Raw genomic sequence first — 15,436 nt, 5'->3', positions numbered from 1 at the left:
AACAATATATTTGAATAAGCAGAAGTCGCTAAAAGAATACACAGCTAAATGTTATACGTTTACTGAAGTTTACAGCTAAAAAAAATCACTTTAAAACGTTTTAGGTAGATCCTGTGGCTAATTTTTTGACCATCCAGCCTCCTTCACCCATCCCCCCAACATTCTTATTCCTTAATCTAATATGTATTTAACTTAGCTCTGGAAGCTGCTGTAAAATAAACTTAGCAAGATAGTGACAGATTTACAATGCTGTAGCAGTGTTCTACACACAAGGGTGACATGATTTTGACTCGGGTTTGGCACAATATATATAACAAGAAAGACATGGCCACATCTACAACAACTAATGGCACAGCCCAAAAAATTTCTTGGCCTCTGCCCTCAAAATTCCACAACTATTCCATCGAAACTCAAACTCTATGGCTTCAGATCAATTGGCAATGTTTACATTGCCTTCATTCATGACATCCTTTCTACAAGCCTTCCATCACTACAGCCATGTCCAAAACATTCCTGGTCATACCCCAATAAAACGTCTAGACTTGTCTCTCCCCCACCCTCGGCTTACTCCACCCCCAGGCTTACTCCACCCCCAGGCTTACTCCCCCCCCCCCCTTCCCAGGCTTACTCCATCCCCAGGCTTAATTAGACAACATATAACAACAGGGTGTCTGTGAGATCTGTGCAAAGCTAAAGACCAAAATCCCCACCTGTTTTTATTCTCCAGAAACGTATCAGATCAATACAATTATAAAAGAAAATCATTTCTAACATTTGATCGACATACAATTTACATACATTTTGTTTACTACATTTATAACATTTTATATAAGGCCCCTTTATTCTAGAGTTTTGATAAAAGCCATGGAAAAAATTTTATTTAAAAAAATTGATGCAGAAAAAATCTAATGCCTTCAGCATTCCATTATGTTGTGAATAAATATCCAAGTACGTCTTCTTAACCATGATAAAAAAAATATCTCAAAAACGTTGTACCTTGTAAAAGTCTCATACAATTATATGGATATAAAATCTAGTTTCTTAAAATCAGCCAATTCATGTCAAAAGCTTTTGAATTTCTTTCCTTTAGAGTTTGGTTAAAATGATTCTATCAAAATGACATCCATAATGTAAGTCAAAATAGCTTAAAGCTTTTGATGGACCACCTTTTTTCTTCCATTTTTACATTTATGCACAGGAGCTAATTTATTGACAGTACGCGTGAGTGTGAATCTCATCAATCTCCAATGCCTGTACTTTTCCTAATTTATACAAAAATGTGTTTCCTAGTCTTCTTTTACAAAGACTCTTGTACATACAAATAGGAATATCTGCACATAATGTAGAAAGTCTCTGCTTGAACTTACTACTGTCTAGTACATGTACTCTGTACACATACACATAAAACTTTCACTCACAGATACATGTAAGTGAGTATGGCAACCAGATCTACTTCAGTGCATCTATTTATTTACATGTCTTGACTAGTATCCTGTGTTTCCTTATAGCACATATGTCATCAAATACACGATGACCTGAGCACCACTGAGCACGTGCACCAGTTACTTCCTGTTATGACTTCCTCTGGTGTCAACTCTTGAGAACAGACTGAAGATCATCAGGAAGGGAGGTAACAATCACATCCAAGTGTTTCTTCAGTTTGTGAACACTTTCTTCATTTATAGCAATATCATTATTGACAGCGAAAGCCTGGAAGTAAAGATCATGATGAAATCAATCTGACATTCATTTACAAGTATTATGCAAAGATATGTACATGTACAGCATAACTACTAAGTTTGCCCTTAAAGCACATGATTTGGATTTTTGCAAATTTTTAAGACATTTGACTATTTGAATGGTAAAAACATATTGATTCAGAACAAAGTTTACATGGACACATTTTTAATCTACCTTTTGATCAAAGCTTAAGAAAATGGAAACACAAAGAATTTACCCAATCTAGAATATATACCAGTTCCTAATATGTAATACATGTACTATGTATCTGCAAAATTTAGGTTTTTTTTTTTTTTTTAAAAATCTTCAGTACTTCCCAACTCTTATGATATTTTTAATTATTTTGGATACGGATTGTAACAACTTACAAGTTTCTCTCGGATTCGCAGAATAAGATCCACCACTTCCACTTCCTCTTTGTCCTGAATCCAATCCGCCAGATCCTGTTGTAAACAAACAGTAAATCTACTGGTTCATCAATGAATCACATTTCAAGTCGTTCCTACAGCTCAATCCATTTAAGGAATAAGGAATCATTCTTTGAGTATTATGAGGTGATAATTTTGGTCGGGGCGTGATCAAATCCAATAAAGCCTGATGGACTTTATGATAGATTTAATCATGCCCAAACTGAAAATATCACCTCATAATATTCAAAGAATGATTTCTTATTACTCATATCTATATAATTTTAAGACATTGTAAGATTAAATATTTAAATATAAATAAGCAAACCCCAATTATACGACATTTGAAATTATGGGTTATATATATATTGATACATAGTGTTATCACAGGCAAAGATACTAGAAAATGTAAATATCTAAAAGTAACTTTCTCATACTAACAGCATTACAAGATATAAATATAACTCAAAGTACTTTATCAAACTCAGAGCATTATAAAAAAGTCTGACTTACAGCATTGAAAGATTTAAATGTAAATAAGAACTATACGAAAGTCTATAAGATGTAAGTCTGCCATCCTTGCGGCATTATAAGATCTGTAGGTGAGCATGTTAGTACTTACAGCATTACAGAGGGCCTCCAAATGCAGAACCTGCAGTTTTTGGTTGACCTCTGATTGCCGGTGCTGATACCACCCCTCAAAGTTCGGACTCCGGAAGAACCGGCGATAGAGCCCCTCCCAATCTCCCTTGATCCCAGAGGTCAGCTGAGGACCAGAGCGTTCCAGGGTGCTCAGAAACTCATCAGTGTCAAAGGGGCGAAGACTTGGGGGGCACTGCCAATAAACAAAAGAGTATTCATTTCTATTCTATACACAGTCCTTTTGTTTTAAAGTGCCTGTGTGGTTAACAAATATACCATTAGATCCACAAATAAAACTTAATATGATTTTCCATACCATAAACTTTTAATCATAATGTTAAAAAAAACAACAATATTTAGCTCTAAAACTTGAATATAATCTTAAAACTTGAATATAATCTTAAAACTTAAATACATGTATATGAACTCTTCTTTTTCACTTAGAAAGATATAGTCTTAAACTGGACATGACCATCAAGCACTTTTTAAAAGAATATCAAATACTGTTTTTTTTAACATACATTTTTACATGAGTATGATGATGAAATCTTGATGTACTATCTTGGGCATTTACAGACATGTAACAGTTTAGTCCACAAACAATGGGCATACCTTATGTGGAGAAATATTTCTTTGTAGAGGCATCAGACTTCCCATGTAACGTTCCTGAAAAACAGCATACATGTTATGCAATATCTCTCTTCCTTATAAGTTTATTCTAAAAAGTCCATACATTGTTAACTAGAAGCACTGCTATACCATATACCGGTAATTATCCAGTTGGGTTTTTTTTTGCATGTCACAAAATTTGCGAAAATGGGGAAAATCAGTAACATTTTTAATTTGCATCAGTCATTTTTTGCGATTTAAAAAGTTTGTTATAGAAAATGATAAAGGATTATGGGATATAATTTCTGCATATTCAATTATTTGCGATTTAAAAGAGATCACGAAAAAAGCAAAAATTAGATCCTCACGAAAATCACCGGATACATGGTATATGATTTCCAGTATCATATCCTTAAATATATTCTGTGTTCATTAAATTCAATAATCTACAAACAAAGGTACAAAATGAATACCAATGGTATCATAAAGCTTTGCGTCAACTCAAGGAAGTACCGTCGAAGAATTGCATTCTGGGCTTCCACTGGTCGTTTCGCTTGCATTCCCTGAAAATTTTTTTAAAACTCTTCACATTCTACATACAATATGCATATATTAGTTCAACTACTAAATTAAGTTCATAGTTATATACATTTTGTATTTCAATATATTTCAAAATCAGATTTTATGTTACAAAGCAAATACGCTTGCATACTGTCAACATATTTTATTTTTAATACGAAGATTACAGCATAAAAATATCTAATTCATGACAAAATTCATTGGCAATAATTACATAACTTTAACAAAATCTCTCCTAAGACATATCCTTGGTATATAACTGACCTTGATGATTCGTTTGAGAATTCCTTTATCCTTGGCCAGGAACTGTTTGTACCTTGTGTAAACCCCTGCGCCAAAAAAGCAATGGCATGTTATTGTCGATATAAAGGCTGGACATGGAAATACCTTAATATACAGATCAGTCAGTACCTTTTTTTTTTAAATATTGGGCTTGAACTTGCAGTATACTGTAGATCAAGGAATTTTATAACATGATTTTAGTAGCATATCTAAATCTAATCAAATATTTAAAATAACTTATATCATCAGTTATTGTGAAATACATGTAAAAAGTTTTAAATTAAAGACAGACATTGCAAGTACTTTTGCAATGACATCCTCATTTTCAAACTTCAGCTTCCATTGATTATATGTACACAGTATGTCATATGCATGGACAGAAAGAAATTCATGGTGTATTAAAAGTAAAGTTAGTCTTACATGAAATTTATAACATATCGTATACAGTAGAAGATTTATGGATTATGTTCACATGAATTTAATACAATTAGTGAATCATCTTTATATAAAGGACTAAGTGCGGTTTTATGCAATTTTTGCCCCCCAAAATCAAAGTTTTAGAAAGAGCTTTAAAATAAGGTGAAAGATAGTTTAAATCATATTGAAAATAAAGGTGTAAAAGGTTATCACCTCAGTGACGTCATAATGTAGAAATGACGTCATGAATATTGCATTATTTTTGATAAATTGATGTTTTGTAGCAAAATATGGGTGTTTTCCGATGGTTTTTCGACTGGGAAACATCGAGCGCAGGCTTGCTCAAGTACCATCTTTTAGTATAATATGTATAACTATCTGAAGAAAAACATATGTTAAAATCGCACTTGAGCAGACCTGCGCTCTATACTTCCGAATGCAAAATATAGAGCAAAAATGAGAATATCTTCATTTGTTTGCGAATTTGCGGGAATTAGGTCGTTTAAGTGACGTCATAGATAAACAGCGAGTGAGCAATGATGACTAAAATCAAGATTAAAGTTATAGGCATCCTCTTTACAATGATTTGTGAAGATTTCATTTTCATACGATACTATTTAAAAATTGGTTGAAATCGGGGGCAGATATTTGACCATACCGCACATAGTCCTTTTAATATTGTTCTGCTGAAACTGAACATGAACTGAGAAAAACAGTGTACAAGAAAGTTACGTTAATTTCTCACGATATTTTTATATTTTTTTCAATAAAATTTATAACTAATAGTTATATCTCATTATTTCTATAAATACTTTTATCTAATCTACAGGTTATTCTTAAATCATTGATATTTTTAATTTATTATTATTTATAGCTTTGTACTTGTTTTAATCTATTATAATTTATACTACGCGGGGGTGTTCAGGAAGCATATGGAATCTGAGTTACATGTAATTCCGTGAAATCACAAATCTTAGTTATCATGTACATATTGAAATATGTAAGCAACGAAATGTAGACCAAAAACAAATAAAAAATACTGAAGACAATTTTTTTTCAGAAATTAGTTTGTATTACATGTACGTAGATTTACACATTGATGACGTCACGACTAAAAGTTGAATGTCGTGTGAATTTGATCAGAAAGCATTGTAAACATATTCAAAATATAACGAATCTAAGAACTCTAATAAAGTTTTGTGGTGTGATTTATTGAGAATTGGACATAAGAATACTGGGAGAGATGTTAGTTTTATCAATCATTCGCTAAAAGTTATGTAAATTTGCTTTCATTTCTCGACCAGGCTTTCCTCTGTCGTTGTTTACGATTTAAAATCCGACTAGAACAACACTACCCCGTATAAATTGAACTTGAAATTTTATACGTTTCGTAAGTCTGATCAATGCTTAAATTGAAAAATGCTGCTAGAATCCCATGTTTTCTGTTGTTTTGATGCAACATATCATTTTCCGTGCAAACTTGATAAAAGTTGGGAAGGTTTTACGAGAGTCGGATGAATAACTATTTAATTATAAATAAGTAGAACATAGAATTCTAGCAGCGGTTTTGATAAAACTGAGATGTTTTGCCTTCACTTGGTATGTTTATTTTATTTTGGAAACCGCGGGGTAGTGTTGTTCTATCTCATTTTATGTTAAGGAATATACGTAGGCTATTTATAGTTGTCACGTGATAATGCACCGATGTGGCAGTAATGTACTACCCGATGTCATTGCACTGCCACCTATTTTAAAGGATAATACTAAGTTTTTGATATTATTCAAAATAGTTATTCGGTTTCACGATTTTGAATATAACAGTCAAAATAAGAAGCTCAATTGCCAATATGCTTCCTTAACACCCCCGCGTAATGCTTAGTACCAACTGATCCTAATTTACGAGTGCTTTGGCTTTGAACCTGTTTTGACCTACTTAATTTACAAAATAATTGCTTTGTATCTGTTTTGATCTACTTTATATAAAAAAGTCTGGTACCTGTTCTGACCTACATGTACTTCCTGTTTTCACCTACTTAATTTACTAAAGCTGTGTACCTGGTTTGACGATACAATTGACCTACTTAATTAGAGCTGTGTACCTGGTTTGACCTACTTAATCTACTAGTGCTTTGTACCTGGTTTGGCATCCAGGGTCTTCATGCTGCTGACTTTCTTTAGTTTATTAAATCCTTTAGGCACTGTAACAGCGAGACAAGACAATTCAGCAGGTTATGCACACAGGCAAGGGAGTGTGACAGAGCTTAGCATGGCTGCAGGTAAATGTTTACTCAGGGAGTGTTTATTATTTATCTAAGGAAAGTCAAATACAGTCAAACCTCTTTATTTCCTTATAACGACTGGACAGAGCAAAACTTCAACATCAGAGGATTTGAGGTTGAAGTAAATAAAGAAACAGCAACTTTAATATATTTGAGATACCTGAGATACTGATGTTCAATATACTGAGGTTTGACTGTATTATACATGGCTACACATGATATAAACACCTAGCAAACATACATATGGTACACTTTAGTGAATTATAACAGGTGTGGATAAATGTGAAATGAAATATATTGGATCTATTAATAGACAAATAACAGAGTCATTTAAATTCTATGATATTGTGATAGTACAAGTGCAGGGGGTAGTTGTGCTTTGTCTGTATTTTTACCTTGAGTCATCATCTCTCCTATCCTTATAATGTGAGGCCAGTGCTGTAATGTTTTGGCAAAAAATGGATTGGTAACCCCCAATATAACTGAAGGTCTGAAAAAGTAGAAATAAATGTAAGAAAGCAAGCCATTAACATTCATTGTTTGATTACAAAATATTTAATTACAATTTACATGTAACAAGCAGTGTAGTTTCAAAACTAAAAACAATTTAAAATGGAATTAAACCCATGAACATACGGAGCCTGGGTTTTTGTTGTGTACTCTTTAAATTCGCTGTCGTGAATTGTGAAGTATGGCCGGTAGTCTGAGCAATACTTCTGTGGTCCAATCAAACTACAAAACACAACCAGGAAAAGCAATAAGGAAATGTAATGGTTTTGACATCAGAGTACATGTATCAGAATTAAAGGGAAGGTCATTGCTGTGTTTGTAGCTGACCTTATTAAGGCTTGGACTGCTGCTGAGGTCACTGATGGAGATGCTGCCATGACAACCAAAGGCTGAAAACAGAACAAATATTGACATGTATATTTTAAAACATTTGTACTATCAAGATTTATCTAATACATGTATTACTATATCTATTCTAGATTTATGGAGGTTTCACATTGGTTCAAACATTCTTCTGATTTGAATTTTTTCAATTAAGAATGTTTTGTATTAATTCTTTTCAAGACTTGTTGACATTACAAGAGTTTTATCTTTGATTGTGATAAAGCCATTATCAGAAGACAACCTTGTCTATGTGAACTCCCTTACATTTATTTTTAATCATGGGTTTGACTTCCCTCTCCTATATAAAGTTACAATTAGAAGACAGTCTGTTTTATGTGAACCCTGTTCCATATTTTCAAATTATGAGTGAATGAGTGAGGTGATGGGTTTATAAATGTAGGAATGAACGTGTTCAATACACGTATATGTTAAACAACAAATTAACTTGCAATTTATAATTATATGAAAAAAGTCAAGCTTATCATTTAATATCCAATTATCCTTTGTCTTGAATACCAAAAATATCAATAATATATCACTGTGTAAACTGGTAAATAATACTATATACTGTATTCTATAATTATGTTATAACACCACTTCTTGACTTGACTTTGCCTGTTGCCTAATCCATTTGATTACTCAATAAAATATGTTTAAATCACGAGCTTTAACTGACCTCTCCTGTAAGCACCAGCTCCCACAACATCTGAATGTGAGGAAGAATGGTCTGAAAGGAGCTGTAAAACAAGTCTTAAATTATGGTACATGTATTCACAGTCTATAGTCTTAAATTATGGTATTTAAAACTTCACATAGTCTTAAATTATGGTATATGTATTTGAAACTTCACAGTCAATAGTCTTAAATTATGGTAATTAAAACTTCACACAGTCTTAAATTATGGTATTTAGAAATGCACATAGTCTTAAATTATGGTTTTTAGAAATGCACTAAATGAAATGTCTTATCTAGATGGACACATAAGCAATAAATTGTACCCAAAAAAATTCTTCATATATCTCAATTGTTAGACTGATATTAAAGACGTTCTCAATACACTGAAGAAAAAAATGTGTCCCTAATTAATCTATATTTTCATAATTAATTTTTATCTTGATGGAATTTGAACTATGAATTACCTGAAGATGTCAATTTCATAGAGAGAAGGCAAGATGGATGGGGCTGGAAGAACAGGCTGGAAGAGAGAACCAATCCACCATAAATACAGAAATACGTAGATTGATATGAATAGCTCTATACAAAACCTATACAGTCATGTATATTCATGCAAGACTATGCCAAATAAATTCAAAACAATCATGCAGAAAATCAATGTACAAAACTTACTACAGCAGATTGAAGAAATATGATAAAGTTTGCATATTTGTATATTTTATCTATACCCCTCTGTGAATAATACTGTGGGTAGTAGTAACTTACTGATGGGGTGGTTTTGATTGGTACCCTGTCTAGAAGCTTGTCCGACCGCGAGGGGATCCGGACCTGTGTACACAACATCATAAACTCACAACAGCGAGACTTACATCAGACGCATAAAACATGAAGGATAGAGTAAACAAGTATAAAGAAATTTTTAAGAACATAATTTATTTTGGTTTAATATAAAAAGCAGAGTAATTGCCACAACCAAATTCAAATTTAAAAAGCAAAGAAGGGAAATTGTCATAAATAAATAAATTGAACTAAGGCCTGTATGATTTAATGCTGTATATATATCTAAATATAGTAAATCATAAAAATCCGAGCTGAATGCAATGTGCTTTAATTTCACATCACAACATTACGAGTATGCATGAACTGTTTTTACCAAGTTGCTTAAAAATAATTAAATCTCTTTTGACAACAAAAACTTTCAAACAATATCCCTTTTCAGTAAATCTGATAGAAATTTGAAATTTTTTTGTAGGCTTCTAGAATCTAATGAAAAAATTTAAAAAATGCAAAAAAAGTTCATGGCAAATTATGTCTTCATATAACAACTGCATTTCCAATGACACAAAATGTCAGATTTCAGTCTTAAATCAAACATCAGCACATTCAGATATTTCACAGAACAAACCTGTAAGACTGTTCCAAATATGGGCAGACTGACAGTGTCTCCACCTAGCGGACACTGCCATTGGTCAATGTCATGACAGGCTGCAACAAGAGATGTTTCATTGAATTTGCTAATGACTAAAGAAATCATGAAAAACTTTCAAAAAATTAGTTGTTGGAATTAAGATTGAAGTACAAAATATTTCATTCCTCAAATCTGATTCTTAAAATCTTTTTGTTATATGAAAAAATTAGCTTATCAATTATCCTTAATGATATGGTTTAAAACGACCATTACCTGCTTCCAGACTTGGCTCTCCGTTATCAAAGTACTCTGGGGCAATAATACTGACCAACTGGTTAAACAAAGCTATGAACGGGAGCCTGGAAACCAGCACCACTGACTGAAACAAATAAAATCCAACTGTTAGAAAACAGAGAGAGAGAGAGAGAGAGAGAGAGAGAGAGAGAGAGAGAGAGAGAGAGAGAGAGAGATTACATGCAGGATTGAAATAAAAAATTTGTACCTTCTGAAAGTATCCTCTTTTGATGCTTTTGTCTTTTGTTTGGCGGAAATACACAAAACCGTACAAATAACCATTGTCTGCCTAAAATAAACACTTTAATTACACATCCACTGGTAACAAAGCTTTATATTTGTGTTTTAGCAGAAACATATATATGTCCCGGTTTTAGGGTTAAAAGACATGATATTTTTTTCCCCTCACTTCACTGACTAATAAAAATGTTTCATACTCAATTATATTTTCATCATTTTTTCCTTCAATTATATTTAATTGAATAAACTATATGTTTTGTATTTAAAATAATACCGGTACTTGAGCTTAGATTATTCTACATTAGTATTTGCATGTATACATAAGGCAAACATTTAAATCTTTCAATTTAGTTGTACACGAAGTAATACATGCATCCCAATACTGTTTTTATTTTTGTAATTTTTTTTCCCACAATAGTGAAACACAGACACAGTTCAATTATGACATCAGACCTGTAGTTGGTGAGGGTAGTCTTTCTGGATCGCTGACTTTGGAAAATGTCTCCGGCCCGGACTCTGACGAATCCGGAAATGGAACTGTGTGTCTCCCATACATCCTGATTATAACAAAGTAGATCTTATTTATCTGTATACATACATGTATAACACAACACTCTGAATATAAAGTAAAATTTTAACAATTTCATTGATTTTACAACTGGTAAAAAATCAGTAAGGCACTCTTACCTGAATTGGAATCAGGGAAAGACAAATAGCAAATGTTTGTTTTCTGTTAAAAGAAACAAAATTATGTATCAACAAGGATATCTACAAGAGGTTAATGAAAACAAAAATTGATAGAAATTTGTTGCTTAATTTGTTTTTGCAAGCTATAAGTATACGAAAAAAAAATCTATTATTGTCATCAAATTACTGAGTATATAAAGCAAATGATTTCAAACTATGTGTCTTCTTCAATACTCATTTTAATATTTTTTTAAACTCTTGACAGAAGCATAATAATAAGTGCAATGATATTGGTTACTGAGTATGACATATTTATACTTATATTTACTTAAATATAGATTACACTACCAGATTGTACATGTTGTACAGTATAATATGTATTTATTACCTCCACATCTGTCAGCTTAACATGGCCTGGATAAATCAGCTGAAAAGATTAAATCAATAATATGAGAACATATGCTGCAATCTTTTCATAGACACTTAATGAAAGCTAATTATGGATCTAATTCGGTGTACATTATGAGTGTGACTCAAAATATTAGTGGGTAGTTTGTGGTGCTAGTAAATTTAATCAAATTGTACGTATCTCAAAGTATTTCCACACTTTTGATGTTCAAAAATGTTTATCTGTTAAACTTTTTTTTCAAATAATAACAAGTACCAGTAGATTACACTGATTTTTTAATTAAAAAAATATACAGTGAAGATGCCAGTTCTGTGTCACTTCTGACTGTTATGTTAATATTTTGCAATTAATATATTGTACTATATTTGTATTAAAAGAACAATTTGTAAGCTATTAAACAGTCATTTCTTTTTTCAAAATGAATAACAGGGAATACAATTCAAATCAAATCAAATCAAATCAACAAGGCCTGGGTTTCCCCACTTTTGAATCATTTTCTCCACATTTTGGATCATGTGACTCCATGGTCTCTGTATAAATGTGCGGGAATGATTTTGGAACACAACTTTGATTAACTTGCAGTATTGAAAAAATAATGCTGCTTAGAAAAAAATGTTTACAAATGCTGATACAAAAGCAACAGGGGCTAATTTCTAAATTGCTCTGTAAATGTTGATCTTCAAATATTCTTTTTATTATCAACATGATCAAAACAGAGAGCCCCTAGTTAAATGTATTTTAGAGTTTTTTTCAGGTTCAATTTAAACATAATAAACAATAAGACTTGAAACACATTGAAGTGACCTAAAAATAGAGACAAGCTGGAATTGGCAACTTCACTGTACACATGAAAAATCTGACTAAAGATGTTATTCTGAATGATTTGAGCTACTTAAAATTAAAAACTTCCCAAAACCAAAATAAGTCTTAAGATTTTCCTGAACTTGGGATGATTTGGGGTAAATCACATTGATACACAAGACGAAAGTTAAAATCTAGTTCGTTAGTACTTTTGTTCTCATTGAATGAATCTACATGGTCTATTACATTGAATGCTGGAGAAAACGTACCCAGGAGAAAATGTACCCAATTTATAGGGTACGTTTTCTCCAGGAGAAAACGTACCTGGGTACGTTTTCTCTTGGAGAAAACGTACCCTATGAAAATAATAAATAATGGTTTTCATGGATATTCTTAAATGAAACAAAATAAAATATACAATGAACATTTGTAGCATTTCTTGCTGTTGTTTTTAAATGCATAGTCACGTACTTAAATTATTAAGACAATAATTTGTAACATACACATAACTGCCTGAGCAGTTTAATTAATCGACAATTAATACACCATAAACGAGACCGTTAAATAATTAGTTTTCATTGCAATCTCATTTGGAGAACTAAATGATGAGTATCTCAAGAAGTCGATATCGCGTTATTTTTTTTTTTACATTTTTTTGAAATTTATCTATAAAACAAAGTTGCTTAATAAAACCAAGTTCACATGGAAACAACTACGAAATGTAACATTGAACAGTCAATTTGCTTCTGACGCCAATGACATGCTGCTCAGGTATTTAATTGATTATCACTATAATTAAAATCAGGGGATCTCGCATGGAGAAACTCAAATCGGTAAGGCTACCGATAAATGGATAATTAGAAGAAGTAGTCAGATAACACTTTATGACAGGTCATTATTTTGTACTAAAATAAAAGTTGCTACAATTATTATAAAGATATTATTCATAAAATGAATATATTTCTATACATCTATGCATTGAAATATGCATTAAAGTAGCATTTGAAAATTGTTTAATATGTCCAACCCCTTTAAAATTATAAATTTAAGTATTAAATTCATATATCTATAAAACTCTTACATTTCTGTATATTTATTATGCAAAATAGTATTTAAAAGTATCAAAAACTGTTAAAGCAATATAAGCTGTATTTTTTAGAATTTTATTTTGCTGCAAAAGCCTGCTAGTATGATAAGTCTGCGTGTAACTTAAACTTTTATGATAAATAAGATTTGAAAAAATCATTAGTTTTTGTCAGGAGAGAGATTTCACTTATAAGGAATATATAGCAGATCAATTTTTGTACAGGAGGACAATAAATCAATTTTGCCCCAATTAAGGCTTCTAAATGGCTTTTCCCACAAAACAGAGCTAACAGAAATTTTGAAATCATGATATTTTTTGTCATTTTAGTAGAAAAATAACATTTTCTTCAAAAAAAAATTCAGCATGAAAATTGCAGCTCATATTGCTTTAAAGTAGTCCTAGTATCGCACTACGTCATAATACGGATTTTATTATATTGGTTCGACTTTTACACAGCGTTTTTGATACCCGGTATTGATTTTGCTGTACATCGCTGTTGTAAACAATGGCAATAATAAGCAATTAAAACGGTAATATATGTATTCTATGAGAGATAGAAATGACTAATGTTGAGAAACTCTATTCTGTGAAAGTAAAATGAAAAACGAAGTTTCTGATTAACCAGAATCTCAGGTATACTTATATCTTCTTTGTTTTGACCCCCCCCCCCCCGACCCCCCCCCAAATTTTTCTTTTTCTTTTACTAAAACCGGTTTAAATTTAGAGACAGAAGCTATTTCGAATTTAATCAATCGTCAATTAATTAATGTTTAAATGATATCTAACATTGTTGACAGATCTAGGCAGAAAACTGTAGCAAAATGTGACTTTTACGGATTTTTTCGTCAGGATCTACTTGGTTTAGAGCTTATAGCGTGAAAAGTAATCCGTCAACATATAATTTATTTTACCATATCTTTTTTCTAAGATGTCAATCTATAGAATAAACACCATAAATTTAAGTTTGAGTCCATAAAATAGTAAAAAAATTACCAAACGTGATACTAGCATTGCATTTTTTGTATTCTATTTTGATACATCAGGTCTATAAAGCGTACTTACTTACAAAAATTTGCGCAAAATTATTTATGAGATATGGCTTAAATAAATATCTATACTCTATTTTGTATGTTCAGTTCTAATTTTCCCAAAATTTGTAATTATTTTTATGAAAAACGGACGTCTGGCAAATTTCATAATTGTCAATAATTTTCGCAAGGGGGTACACCCTTAAAGCTAAGCTTTTAATGATTGAGCCCATTAAGTGCCGAGTATAGGACTACCTTAAGTAGTATAATTATAATTTTCATAGGGTACGTTTTCTCTTGGAGAAAACGTACCCGGGTACGTTTTCTCCTGGAGAAAACGTACCCTGGAGATTGGGTACGTTTTCTCCTGGGTACGTTTTCTCTTGGGTACGTTTTCTCTTGGGTACGTTTTCTCTTGGGTACGTTTTCTCCTGATACCATTACATTTACAAACAATCTGTGGGCTGAACAATACGTCATATTTTCCCTTTTTTCATATCAAGAAATCGAAATTTCATTTATACATCCACTTCAACATACAAATAAAATCTTCAGATATGTCAAAATATAAAAAAGAATATTTACGAATATAAAACATTCAAAAAGTACTAGGTGAAAACCATTGCCTGGATTTAAAAATAAAATGTCAACAAAGACAATCAGCTGATCCGGTTTTATACCTCCATTGCCTGACCCAGCTCCAAATCGAATGTGACAACACACGCACAATGGATCCAATTGGAGAACCTGTCCCAAGGAAGGACCGTAGGGGAGGTAGGAGTCTCCTCATGGGGAACGGAAACCCTCCTCTCTAGCCCGTCTCCTTCTACAGCTGCCATTTTTAATCCAATGACCTTGACCTTTTTTGTTGATGTTTTTAGGTCAAACTTTATTTACGAGATAGTTTTATGAATACTGTTTAGAATACTCAACAAAAGTTGTAACGAACTCGAACTTA

At 32.0% G+C, this 15,436-nt stretch overlaps 1 protein-coding gene across 2 annotated transcripts; it reads right to left on the bottom strand.

Annotated features, from left to right (window-relative positions):
* Window positions 1–620: 620 nt before the first annotated feature.
* LOC128161794 (protein DENND6A-like) lies at window positions 621–15,346 on the bottom strand. 2 transcript variants are annotated; one of them, XM_052825196.1, is made up of 20 exons: window positions 15,159–15,345; window positions 11,542–11,580; window positions 11,154–11,196; window positions 10,920–11,023; window positions 10,435–10,515; window positions 10,206–10,311; window positions 9,930–10,009; window positions 9,290–9,352; window positions 8,989–9,044; window positions 8,526–8,586; window positions 7,793–7,854; window positions 7,592–7,687; window positions 7,351–7,445; window positions 6,812–6,874; window positions 4,242–4,306; window positions 3,872–3,961; window positions 3,402–3,455; window positions 2,770–2,982; window positions 2,109–2,183; window positions 621–1,710 (listed from the first exon to the last, which is right to left on the bottom strand). In XM_052825196.1, exons 1-20 carry the CDS (start codon window positions 15,315–15,317, stop codon window positions 1,591–1,593), a joined length of 1,725 nt encoding a protein of 574 aa, XP_052681156.1. In that variant the 5' UTR covers window positions 15,318–15,345; the 3' UTR covers window positions 621–1,590. The 2 variants fall into 2 exon arrangements, with proteins under 2 accessions (XP_052681156.1, XP_052681157.1); XM_052825197.1 differs by lacking the exon at window positions 9,290–9,352 and having other exon boundaries at window positions 15,159–15,346.
* Window positions 15,347–15,436: the final 90 nt, after the last annotated feature.

This window comes from Crassostrea angulata, chromosome 8 (genome assembly GCF_025612915.1).
Source record: "Crassostrea angulata isolate pt1a10 chromosome 8, ASM2561291v2, whole genome shotgun sequence".
Lineage (NCBI taxonomy): Eukaryota > Metazoa > Mollusca > Bivalvia > Ostreida > Ostreidae > Magallana > Magallana angulata.
The sequence above is the reverse complement of the archived record's forward strand: the minus strand, read 5'-3'. Positions and strand labels throughout refer to the sequence as shown.

Bases quoted from the DNA above. Each gene is read 5' to 3' on its own strand.
- LOC128161794 (XM_052825196.1), bottom strand. From the start codon at position 15,317: ATGGCAGCTGTAGAAGGAGACGGGCTAGAGAGGAGGGTTTCCGTTCCC. The intron at 10,516-10,919 runs GTCTGATGTCAT...TGTTTATTTTAG, and splicing joins ACTACCCTCACCAACTACAG to GCAGACAATGGTTATTTGTA. The intron at 10,312-10,434 runs GTACAAATTTTT...TATTTGTTTCAG, and splicing joins AAAGAGGATACTTTCAGAAG to TCAGTGGTGCTGGTTTCCAG.